The following is an 11,878-nucleotide window of genomic DNA, read 5'->3' as shown; positions in this document are numbered from 1 at the left end:
GTCAAGTTCATCATCACCAAGCCCTTATTATATGAAATGTTAAAGGGACTTATCTAAGAAAAAGAAGATAAAAATACGAACAGTGAAAGGACAGCAAACTCACACTTATTATTAAGAACCACACCTAAAACAAAAGCAAACTAAGAGGACAGCTAGATCAGGAGCAGAACCATAGAAATGGAGATCACATGGAGGGTTAGCAACAGGGTAGTGGGAGAAGGAGAAGGAGGGAGAAGGTATAGAGAATAAGTAGCACAGATGGTAGGTAGAAAACAAACAGGGGGAAGGGCAAGAATAGTATGGGAAATATAGAATCTAAAGAATTTGCGACACATGGACATAAACTAAAGGGGGGGGGATGGTGTGGGACCGGGTGTGCAGGGTGGAGGGGAATGAAGAGGGGGAAATGAGAGAACTGTAATGGCATAATTAATAAAATATATTTAAAAAACCCAAAACAGAGACTTCCGCCAAGATGGAGGTATAGGTGGATGTGCCGTGCCTTCTCACACAACCAAGTTTAGGGACAACTAAATATTAGCAACAGAAAACACAGCCAGAACACAGAAAATTGAACTTTTCGGAAGTCCGTTAACAACAAATTCTTCAGCCTGACCGGTAAGGGGCGAAACCAGCGGCTGGTGGGGGGTTGCACAGGAGGACTCGGTCAGACGGACTCAGGCGCGGAACCCAGACGCACGAATCCAGGCGCAGGGTTGGACCTAGTGAGCAACCGAGCAAGCCACCAGGTGAGTGACTGCGGAGGAGATAGTGGGGAAGCAGTACTGCGTGTTGACTGTGGTCGCCTATTTGTGCACGAGCTGACAGGCGAAGGAGTGGGCGGATGGACCGGGGCCGGCATCCCCGCGGCTAGCGGCAGTAGAGGATACCGCCATTTCCCCCGCTCTGACCACGCCCCCACATACAGCATCACAAACCAGCGACGTGGGAGTCCAAGGCACCGCTTCTCACATTTAAAGGGCCAGAACAGACCAAAAATGTCACAAGTTCTCAAAGCCCCAGAGCCCATAGATCTAAGCGATGAAGAAATAGCAAAACTCTCAGACGCACAGTTTAAAACACTGGTCATCAGGATCCTCACAGAACTGGTTGATTATAGCCACAAATTAGAGAAACATATGAAGGCAAAACTAATTGAAATGAATGGAATTGCACAGGAAACCAATAGCGATGAAAAGGAAACTGGGACTCAAATCAATGGAGTGGACCTGAAGAAAGCAAATAATGGCCAAACAGAAAAGAGTCAGGAAGCAAGAATTCAAAGAAATGAGGAGAGTCTTAGGAACCTCCAGGACATCTTTAAACGCTCCAACATCCGAATTATAGGGGTACCAGAAGGGGGAAAGGCACAGCCACCAGTGGAAAACTTATTTGCACAAATAATAAAGGAAAATTTCCCCAATCTGGCAAAGGAAATAGACTTCCAGGAAATCCAGGAAGCTCAGAGTACCAAAGAAGTTGGACCCAAGAAGGAACACACCAAGGAACATCATAATTACATTAGCCAAAATTAAAATGAAGGAGAGAATCCTAGAAGCAGCAAGAGCTAAGGGGACAATCACCTACAAAGGAGTCCCCATCAGACTGTCAGCAGATTTCTCAAAAGAGACCTTACAGGCAAGAAGGGGCTGGAAAGAGGTATTCCAAGTCATGAAATCCAAAGACCTACAACCAAGATTGCTCTATCCAGAAAAACTTTCATTTAGAATGGAAGGACAAATAAGGTGCTTCTCAGATAAGATCAAATTCAAGGAGTTCATCATCACCAAGCCCTTATTATATGAAATGTTAAAGGGACTTATCTAAGAAAAAGAAGTTAAAGAAACATGAACAGTGAAAGGACAACAAACTCACAGTTATTAACAACCACACCTAAAACGAAAGCAAACTAAAAGGACAGCTAGATCAGGAGTGGAAACATAGAAATGAAGATCTCAAGGAGGGTTAGCAACAGGGGAGTGGGAGGAGGAGATGGGGGGAGAAGGTACAGAAAATAAGTAGCATAGACAGTAGATAGAAAATAGACGGGGGAGGCAAGAATAGCATGGGAAATATAGAATCTAAAGGACTTGAGACACATGGTCATAAACTAAAGGGGGGTAATGGTGGGGATGGGGGGGGTAGGGTGGAGGGGAATGAAGGGGGGAATAGAACAACTGTAACAGCATAATCAATTTAAAAAAATAAAAATTTAAAAAAATAAAATAAAAAACCCAAAACAAAAAGGAGCCAAGGCAGGGGGACCCCCGGAACTGGAAGGAAGGAAGAGCTGTTTCCTCCCTACTTTTTTATCCTGATAGGTAAGCTGTGTATAATTATAATCTTAAAACAATAAAAAAAGCAGTATGCAACTAGAAAAACTAATAATACCAAAAATTTATACAACCAAGTCGGAAGAGTGCTCCAGCAAAATCCCGCACTGGGGAGCTGAGATTTTTCTTCTCACTGATCTGTGCCTACCAGCGAGCGGCTCCTATTGATTCCTACAGAATCCCAGATGGGACAAAGAACTGGAGTGATAGGCAGGGGCTCCTGGTTACACACACCAGGAACCTACCCCTTGTGGAGTCCTTGACTCCCCGGAGACACTGCTTACCAGGTATTTGTTACATAAATCTCAGTACAATGTCGATTTATCTCAGATTTGGTCTGTAGACCACCAGATGGACAAAGGACAGAAACAAGGCAAGCTTTCTGAGCACAAATCCAATCTCTTTCTGACAGGTGGGGAAATGGGAAGAACCAAGGTCCTGGGACCAAACATTTCCCTCAGCAGAATTGCCAGACAGCTGCTTGAGATATTGACTCAGGTTTAGGGCTTCCCTGTCCAGGCAAACTGTAGGACTCCCCTGAACAGAGTGCCCCAAAGCCATCATGGTGGAGTTGCCAGGAATTGAAACCAGAGAGCAATGGTGTCTGGCACTTGTGCTGCCTGTCATCACTCAGCCAAAAAGTAGAGAGGGATTGGATATAGGTGTGGTTTAATTAATGTCACATGTCAGCAGTGTGACAAGGTGGCCGATGAAAACCCTAAATCCACCTGCCCTGGAGGTTTCAGAAGTAAGTTCATATGAGGGAAATTCCTGGGGAGGAGCACTGACATGCTATTTTTCTTGAGAGTAAGAGGCCGGATAGCTGAAAGGGGAGTCACAGAGCTTTTTCCCAAACTCTCTGCATTTTCCCTTTGTTCAACTGTTACCCCTCCCTCCACACTGGCAATCCTCTCTTCCCCCACACCTTTGGTTTATGGCCAGCAAAGCTACGTATTACCTGGTTAGGGGAGGAGAGGTATAAACCATTTGCTCCCCAGTGTCCTTGGGGGAGACAAGGTCTTGTGATTCACCAGCGGGCTGTAAGTTGCTTCAACTGTTTGGCTTTCTTTCCTTTTCTTGTCTCAGTTTCCCATCCTACTGGCCCAGGAAATTTCATAGCTTCTTACTATCCTGTCTCATTCCCCCCTCAGAGACTTTCATCCCTAAAATGTTTTAGCGGTGATAAGGGAGGAAATTCTCTTATCAGTAACTGCTTTCTGCTGTCAAAGGTCATGTGTGTTCCTGCCATGTAAGGTGTGGAAGTCTCTTCCTGCTGATCTAAGGGACACAAGGGAATGGGGTCTGAGACTCAAACAGAGAGGCTGTGAGCTGATTCTTCCAAAGTAGAGGTAGGCTGGAATCCTCAGAGCATCATTATTTTGATATGGAATGGTTGTATGTAATTCAATCATCTAGTCCTGACAACAAGTCCCTTCACCCAAACCACTGAGTCTCATTTCAAGAGGTGGTGATGCTGGTGTGCTTCTAAAGGGAGTCCTATACTGTGTAAGTAAGCAACTAGGGGAAATAAGGTCATGGTGTGCACTCTATGAAAATAGGAAGAACACAAAGGTTAATGAACACAGCAAATCGTGAACCAGTTCTGAATCTGCAAGAGTGTTGGATGAGAAGACTTCCAAATGCAAGGCTTTTGCTGGAATGAAATTCAGCATGACGATCTGCTAGGTCCTCTTTATCTGTAGTTGAAATGTCTCTGGTGACACTGTATGGTTGACACTGCATCAGTAGTTCTCAATGATTCCAATTCAAAGGACGGAAGAAAAATGAAGCTTTAGTTTCAAAGGACACTAGAAAATTCAGGATCCAATGCAGTTTGAGGGTGACAATTAGGCGTTGTGATTTCCATTGAAACACAATTTCTCTCCCTAAAATCACCCATAAAATGAATATGTAACAAGGCAGGAGGTGGCAGGTAGCTGATGAGGGCTCCCAAGGGTGGGGCCTCCCTGAGGAGGGACCTGTGACCCGAGATAGAGGACTAGTGAAGCCAAGTGCTCGTGGGGGAAGGGCGCTCCCTATGCAAAGGCAGCGCAGCAGGACCCGCCAGACCCCTGAGGAACAGCGGGGAGGCTGGTGTGGCTCCAACAGACTGATGACAGGGAGAAGGAGGGACAGGAGGGAGGATGTCCCCAGGCCTTTGGCACCAGGCAACAGAGGGAAGGAGATGGTTCAAGGCTGAGCTGAGGCAGGGCTAGAGGGTGGAGGGAGGAGGAGAGCAGGCTGGAGCGGGCTCCTGGAGCTCACGTGGGGAGAGTGGAGTCCCCTTCACGTGTAGAGGAACTGGGCTGTGACCACATGAGGTCCCCAGCGATGGTAGTGGGGTGCTTGGCATTGCCGCGGTTAGAGAAAGACCCTGCCTGGTTGGAGCTGCTTCAAGGGAGGGTCCAAGGGGGTGAGCGTGGACCCAGAGTGCAGACGAGTTGAGTTCTCTGAGCTTCACTGTAGAACAGTGACTCTCAGCCAGGCTGGTTCTGCCCCCAGGGGACACCCAGCAAGGTCACCACTGATAATTGATTGACTCCTCTGGGGGGATGGGGACAAATTAGCATCTGGTGGGTTAGGGCCAGGGATACTGGTCACCACAGTAGGGCCACAGGGCGGCCCCACCCCAGGAAATGATCCACAATGTGAGCATGTCCACAGTGCTCTGGAGCAACCCTGGAGGCAGGAGGAATGTGCCCTGGACGGCCGGTGGGAGGGGGCAGGGGACAGCAGAGCAGGGGACCCCGGGGAGGCAAGAGAGCAAGGGGAATCTGGGTGTCAACACCAGGTTAGTTAACTTACAAGGGTGGGCCTCGGTGTGGGCCAGGGTTGGAGGCCACCCATACACGCTCCAGGTGTCAGGTAACAACCCTCTTCCACATCCCCCTGTATCGGACCTGCCTTCTGAGCATCCAGGCCTTGGCTAGGATTCCACCAGGGACAGGGAGCTCACTTCCTATTGTGCCACCAGGCTGGTGTCTGGTGGGCTCGGGGTTGTGGACGGTGCCTGTGGTCTTGTCTGGCGTCTTAGTAGCCTCAGCACTTCAGACCACCAGGGGGTCTCCCCACAATAGTCCGACTCCCAGTTTTTGGCTGAGTTCCAAGCCAGGGAGGCCCGAGAGGCCCAGGGCAGCCTCTCAGCCACGTGTTTGTCACACTCACTCCCCAGAGCCGAGGCCTGCACCTGCCGACCTTACAGCCATGGAAGGCCTGGCAGCCCCACCCCGGAGGCCCCGCTCCAGGAAGGTGTCCTGCCCCCTCTTGGGCAGCAATGGGGAGCTGGTAGGGAGAGGGGGCGTGGCAGGAGCTGGGCTGGGGTTGCTTCCGGGCTCAGCCTCAGGACAGGGCTGCTTGGGTGTTCCCAGCCCAGCCCAGCCCAACTCCTTCCCTTCCAGTCTCATTCCCTGAGCCCCTCCCCACTGGGCTCTTCAGTCCCCAGCACCAACCCTGAACGTTCCAGCTTCTCATCTCAGACAGGTCACGGTAGGTGTAATTCTCACGTTCTCCGTTCTGGTTCTGGGTGTGCTCTCAGGGATACGACCAAGGCCCTAGAGGCAGAGCATAGGTTTGGAGCCTGAAAACCGTGCTCACTCTCTGTCTGCCCCTCCTTCCCTCCCCGCACCCCCAGGGATCTCCCGGGGCCCAAGCCCTGTGGTCCTGGGCTCCCAGGATGCCCTGCCCGTGGCCACCGTCTTCACCGAGTACGTCCATGCCTACTTCCGTGGCCACAGCCCCAGGTACGTGGTGCCGGGGCACAGTGCAGACAGTGAGAGGCAAACAGGGCTCCCTGGGGGCTGGGCGCCTGGGTTCCAGCGTGGACAGACTTGAGGTATGTTTCCTGACCCTTTTTAGTGTGGAAGGGCCAGGAACACTGAGCTGAGCAGCCAGACCTCTCTCCTTCGGGGCCAGGGGAGCCACGGAGGGTGTTTGAGCAGGGCCGGGCATTATTGTGTCCGAAGTGCAGAGCAAGTCCTCCTACGCTGCTGTGGGCACCAACCTGAAGGGAAGAAGACTGGAGACCAGGGCCACAGAGGGGGTGGCTGAAGGGAGAATTGAGGGACCAGGCATGGTCTGGGGGCAGTGTCCAGAAGAAAAGAATTTCATGTCAAACCAAGCAGAGAAAGAGCATTAGACCCAAAACCCAATCCAAGGACTTTTATAAAACTGAGCATGCGCTATGAGCTTCCTTGTGGCCTAGGGGAAAAAAGAACTAGAGAAGGAGGTTTCCTGCCTCCACCAGCCCAGTGTGGCTTCTGCCTGGTGCCTGGATTGCTATCCAGGCAGGGACCCAAGGGGAGGAGGTGGGGGGTAAGGATGCTGGGCATAGTGAGGGCCTTACTGCTTCTGCAGACCCAGGGAGCCACGGGCTACAGTGGAGCCAGGAGTGAGGGGCCGTGAGGTGCGGGGAGGAGCCCTGAGCCAAAGCCCTGTCTCCTCACCTCTCACCCAGCTGCCTGGCACGAGTAACTGGGGAGCTGACCATGACCTTCCCAGCGGGCATCGTGCGTGTATTCAACGGGACCCCACCCCCGCCCGTCCTCAGCTTCCGCCTGGTGCACACGGCCCCCATCGAGCACTTCCAGCCCAGCGCCGATCTCCTCTTCAGGTACTGTTGGGAGGTGGGCGTCAGCAACGCGGGGTCCCAGAGGCTAGTGGGGGCCCAAACCCCCCAGCTGTAACTTCCTCCTCTGCCTCCCAAATTTGCTGTGTGTCCCTGGGTCAAGTCCCTGCCCATCTCTGAACCTCACTTTCCTGCCCTCCTTTGCTTCTCCATCAAGCACACTTAGCTGGGCCCAAGGTGACCCAGAAAATCAGCATCTTTAGGAAGCCCTTGGGGTAGGTGGGATGCTGGGGACCCTGAGAAGGCTTCTTCTGAGTGTGGGAGTGATTGTTCGGGGTGTCTGCAGTGACCCCTCCCAGACTGACCCTGAGACCAAAGACTTCTGGCTCAACATGACAGCCCTGACAGAAGCACTGCAGCGCCAGGCAGAGCAGAATCCAGCCGCCTCCTACTACAACGTGGTGCTGCTGCGCTACCAGGTGGGCTGGGTGGATGGGATGCAGGGGCAGGGAGGGCATGGTGCAGGGGAGTGTGAGGATGGGCAGGGTTAGTGTTAGGGTCAGGAAGGAATGATGGGGGGGGGGGGCAGAGAGTAAATGGTGGTGGGGCAAGCAGAGTAGGAAGCTGGGCTTCCCAGTGCAGATGACATCATTATGCCAATTAGAAGCGCCCCTCCCAGGACTCCACACTGGCCCCATGCACAGACTTTATTAGCATGAGGCCCGCTCCTGCCCTCTGCTGGGAGTGTGATGCAATGCAGACTCCTATCTGCAAAGTCTGCAGGAAAGGGCCTCTTGGGGCAGTGTGTGCAAGGCAGACCCAGCTTGTTGACAGTGTGGCTTGGCAGGGCGGCATGGCCCAGTCTGTGTCTCTCCCCTCTTCTCACTCTTTCTAGTTCTCCCGCCCGGGACCCCAGTGTGTGCCTCTGCAGCTGAGCGCCCACTGGCAGTGTGAGGCGACCCTCACTCAGGTCTCGGTGGAATACAGCTACCGGCCGGGTGCCACGGCTGTGCCTACACCACTCACCAATGTCCAGGTCCTGCTGCCTGTGGGGGAGCCTGTGACCAATGTCCACCTGCAGCCAGCCGCTATCTGGTAAGGGCACGTGGAAGGCCGGGAGAGGCTCAGCAGTGCCCCCTGAGTCCCCAAACCTCCCACTGATGAAGCAACTAACGGTCCGCCCTGGACCTAACGGGTCCCTGTGTGCTCACCCTGCTTACACCCGGGAGTGCTGTTATTAACAGTAATACTATCTGGCATGGAGAGCTGCCTCCTTGTCAGGTGTGTCCCACGGGCTCTGCATACACTCATTAGCTTCAGGCTCCTAGCAGTCGCTCCAGGCATAGACTGCCATCATGGCCATTTGCGGAGGGGACACGTGGGGGGAGGGAAGCTAAATTGCTCTTCTAAGGTCACAGCACCATTTGAACCCAGCCCAATGTCGCATTATGTTTTTTTGTCAAGGATAGAACCTACGAGTGAGAAGCCAGATATATAGGACCAAATGCACACCATCTAAAAAGGCTGAAAAGCTGTGGGGCGCTTGGGGAGCAGCTGCTCCACACCCCACCCCTGTTTCACAGATGGGGAAATGGAATCCAGGGAGGGGGCGTGGCTTGCTCAGGTCACGGAGCTGAGAGGTGACTGAGCTGGAACCCTGGGTTCTAAATGTTGTCTCTGGGGTAGACTCACCAAGCTTCTCTCTTGATGCCAGGAACCTGGAGGAGAAGCGGTTCCTATGGAAGCTTCCAGATGTGTCCGAGGCAGGGGGTGAGTTCATGGTTATATGTGAGGGCTCAGAGGGCTCACCTGGGAGGGCTCATTTAAACTGCAGAGGATCGGGGATGTGCTGGGGTAGGGAAGTGTGGGCCTGTGGGCGGGCTCGGAAGGGCTTTGATGCAGCAGGGGGAGAGGCCCCCTGGGAGTGGGCACAGCAGTGCAAAGGCCCTGAGGCAGGACTCCTTTACAAACCACACAGAGTCTCATGGGGCCAAAGGACAAGAGTTCAGGGGCACAAGAGTAGGTCAGAGGGGCAGAGAGGCCACAAGTCAAAGGACTTGGGTGGAGGGCCCAAGGAGGAGCCTGGGTCACAGAAGATCTGGGGTCAGGGATGGGGCACAGCTGACCTCAGGCCTCCCCAGGCTCTGGCCGCCTGTCTGCCAGCTGGGAGCCACGCTCAGGGCCCAGCACTCCCAGCCCCGTGGCCGCTCAGTTCACCAGTGAAGGGGCCACTCTGTCCGGCGTGGACCTGGAGCTGGTGGGCAGTGGCTACCGCATGTCACTGGTAAAAAGAAGGTTTGCCACAGGTATGCCCCACCCTGCTGCTGCCATGCCCCTGGGAGCCAGGGCGCAGGAGTTGTGGGAGGCATTTGGGGCGTTCGGGAAGGATGGGTAGGTATCGGGGTATGAAGACCCAGGATGGGGGCGTCCCAGGCAGGGAGGGGTGGGCAAGATCCCAGTGGGAGGGGTGGAGAAGGCAGATGAACGTTTCTGGGTTGTCCCCTGGAGGGTGGGTGTCCTTGCAAGAATCCGAGGCTTGGAGCCTGAAGCCCCACAACAGTGACACACTCACTCGGTTCTCGGGCCCCCTCAAGGGGCTGCTGGGTCCATGGGCCAGTGAGTTAATGGGTGTTTTGAGGAAGATTGGGGGATCCCAGGGTAGAAACAAGTGACCTTCCCCACTCACGGCCCTGCCCCCCCAGGAATGTATCTGGAGAGCTGCTGAGCCTGGGAGGCTGACCGGCCCGCTGGGCCCAGCTCTGCACCTAGTCCTGGTGCTGGGTGACTGGCCCCTGCCTGCCTGCCGGGCCCAGGGGCCAGCACCTGGCCTCCTCCGAGGCCCTGACTCTGTGGAGAGGAGCCCCACGCCCAGCCTGGCTGAGCCTGAGATTCACTCCCGCTCACACCAATTCCCACACAGGTCCTTGGACTTTTAATGTTCTTTGAATAAACACTTTATTTTCTAATAAAATAATTTTCCTGCTGCTGGAAGTTTCCTTCCCATCACCAGAGAGGAGATGAAGAGAAGATGGATGCCCGGGGGAGATCTAACATCCATAATGTTCCCTGTCACCCCACCCCCTCCCACCTAGCCTGTGAACAGTGATAGTAGGACAGAGCAAGCCAGACACGGACACTCCCAGCCCCATGGACTCCCCCAGCCCCATGGACTCAGCTGGGCTGGTGGAAGGAAGGAGGACTGGAGGAACCCAGAGGCAGGTGTCAGGAAGACATCCAAAGGAGAGGGTATTCTAAATGGGGCTTGGAGGTGTGAGTAAGAGTTTGCAAGCTGCAGATGGGCACCCCATGCCGAGACATGGTGAGTTCCATGAGACAGCAATTAGTCCATGAACACCAGTTGAGTACCCACTGTATGCCAGGCAGTAAGGAGCCGACTGTGAGTGGGAAAACGCTCTTGGAAGCCAGAGGGCTGTGAGCCAAAAGCCTGGCTTTAGAGCCTGCTTGGTGGCTGTGTGACTTTGAGCAAGTGACTTGACCTCCCTGGGCCTCAGTTCCCTCATCTGTAACTCACCCCACTGGGTGGCTGAGGGGAGGTCTCACACTCTGACAAGACCCTGGCACAGGAGAAGCACCCCAGCAGTGCCGGCAGCTTTTCTGTGATGGGAGCTAGGGTGGGGGCAGGCCTCAGTGCAGGTGGGCGAGAAGGGGCCTGCTTGGGGCCCAGGACAGGCCCGGTCACCAGCACACTGGCGGGGAGCAGGTCTGAGCTCAGTGGAAAGTCCTGCGTCCTAATGGACAAGTGAGGACCCTGCATGCCTGGGCCTCAGGCTGTGCAGATGCCAGGGACCAAGCGGGGGCCAGGTGGGAGTCAGGAAGAGGGGTTTGGCCTGTGGTCTCTGATCCTCACCCCCTACCTTCCAAAGAGAGAAGGGGGGCCCTGACTGGTGTGGCTCAGTGGGTTGGGCCTTTTCCCACAAACAGAGAGGTCACTCATTCAGTTCCCAGTCAGGGCACATGCCTGCCTGCGGGCCAGGTCCCAGCAACCCTGGTTGGGGTGGGCAGGAAGCAACAGATGGATGCTTCTGTCACACCTCGATATTTCTCTTCCCCTTCCTCCCTCACTCCTCCTGTCTCGAAAAATAAATAAATGGAAATATTGAAAAACAAACAGAAAAGGGGGTTCTGGCTGTGCCTCAGTGTCTCTGTCTGGGTAGTTGGGAGCAGTCTTGCTGGGGCAGCTCAGTGCACACCAACACTGCTTTTAGATGGGGGCGGGGCACCAGTCAGCCCAGAGTAAATGGGGCGTCTCAGGCACCGACTGCTCAGCCACACACTTTCCTGCCGCCAACAGGACCTCGGAGCCAGTGGAGGCGGCCCACCCCACTGCCTGGCTGCCCCTCTGCTGGGTCCCCTTGGGGGGAACCTCAGCCCCCCCAGGGGCCAGAATCAACCATCTGACCCTGTGGGTGCTTCACCTCCATCCCCAGTCTTTGCACACACGTGCGTGGGTGCAGGCGTGCCCGTGTGTACTCTCAGTGGTCTTAGGACCCCCCAGACGGTCCCTTTGCTGGTCCTATGTGACTGAGTGTCTGGGGTGCCATGTCCATGTCATGGGCCCCTGCCTGGGGACACACTGTTCATCACCACCTCTCAGTGGCTTGGCTTGGCTTTCTCGGGTCACAAGTGAGGTTCGGTATCTTGTAACACAGAAGGTGTTTGTGAAGCGTGGGCCCCTAGCTGCCTGGACATGCAGAGCTGTGTGACATGGGCCAGGGGGAAGGATGGGACACCCTTTGACTTGCCAGGGCAGCCGGCTGGCTTTTTATGGTTCCCCAGCTCCTACACCTGGGAAGCCCAAACTCACAGTGGGGCCCGGAGGCATTAGGTCACTTGCCTGGGGCCACCCCACTTGGTGAGTAGCCCAGGTGTGACCTCTTAAACAAGTAATATGACACTCACATACAAAAATACGTCATCTACGTGAGGGAAGAGCCGGCACTTAGGGGAGTTCTTGTCCTCT

General features: G+C 54.3%; 1 protein-coding gene across 2 annotated transcripts; it reads left to right on the top strand.

The window, feature by feature from the left end:
• Nucleotides 1-4,563: 4,563 nt before the first annotated feature.
• LOC128627848 (F-BAR domain only protein 1-like) lies at nucleotides 4,564-10,931 on the top strand. Of its 2 annotated transcripts, XM_053668048.1 has the most exons (8): nucleotides 4,566-5,819; nucleotides 5,965-6,073; nucleotides 6,787-6,942; nucleotides 7,244-7,376; nucleotides 7,793-7,992; nucleotides 8,612-8,667; nucleotides 9,039-9,203; nucleotides 9,600-10,931. In XM_053668048.1, the coding sequence occupies exons 3-8, from the start codon at nucleotides 6,818-6,820 to the stop codon at nucleotides 9,620-9,622; spliced, it is 702 nt and encodes a 233-aa protein (XP_053524023.1). In that variant the 5' UTR covers nucleotides 4,566-5,819; nucleotides 5,965-6,073; nucleotides 6,787-6,817; the 3' UTR covers nucleotides 9,623-10,931. The 2 variants fall into 2 exon arrangements, with proteins under 2 accessions (XP_053524022.1, XP_053524023.1); XM_053668047.1 differs by having other exon boundaries at nucleotides 4,564-5,819; nucleotides 9,039-9,693.
• Nucleotides 10,932-11,878: the final 947 nt, after the last annotated feature.

Source organism: Artibeus jamaicensis, unplaced genomic scaffold, assembly GCF_021234435.1.
Source record: "Artibeus jamaicensis isolate MK-2021 breed Jamaican fruit bat unplaced genomic scaffold, CSHL_Jam_final contig_477, whole genome shotgun sequence".
Lineage (NCBI taxonomy): Eukaryota > Metazoa > Chordata > Mammalia > Chiroptera > Phyllostomidae > Artibeus > Artibeus jamaicensis.
The sequence above is the reverse complement of the archived record's forward strand: the minus strand, read 5'-3'. Positions and strand labels throughout refer to the sequence as shown.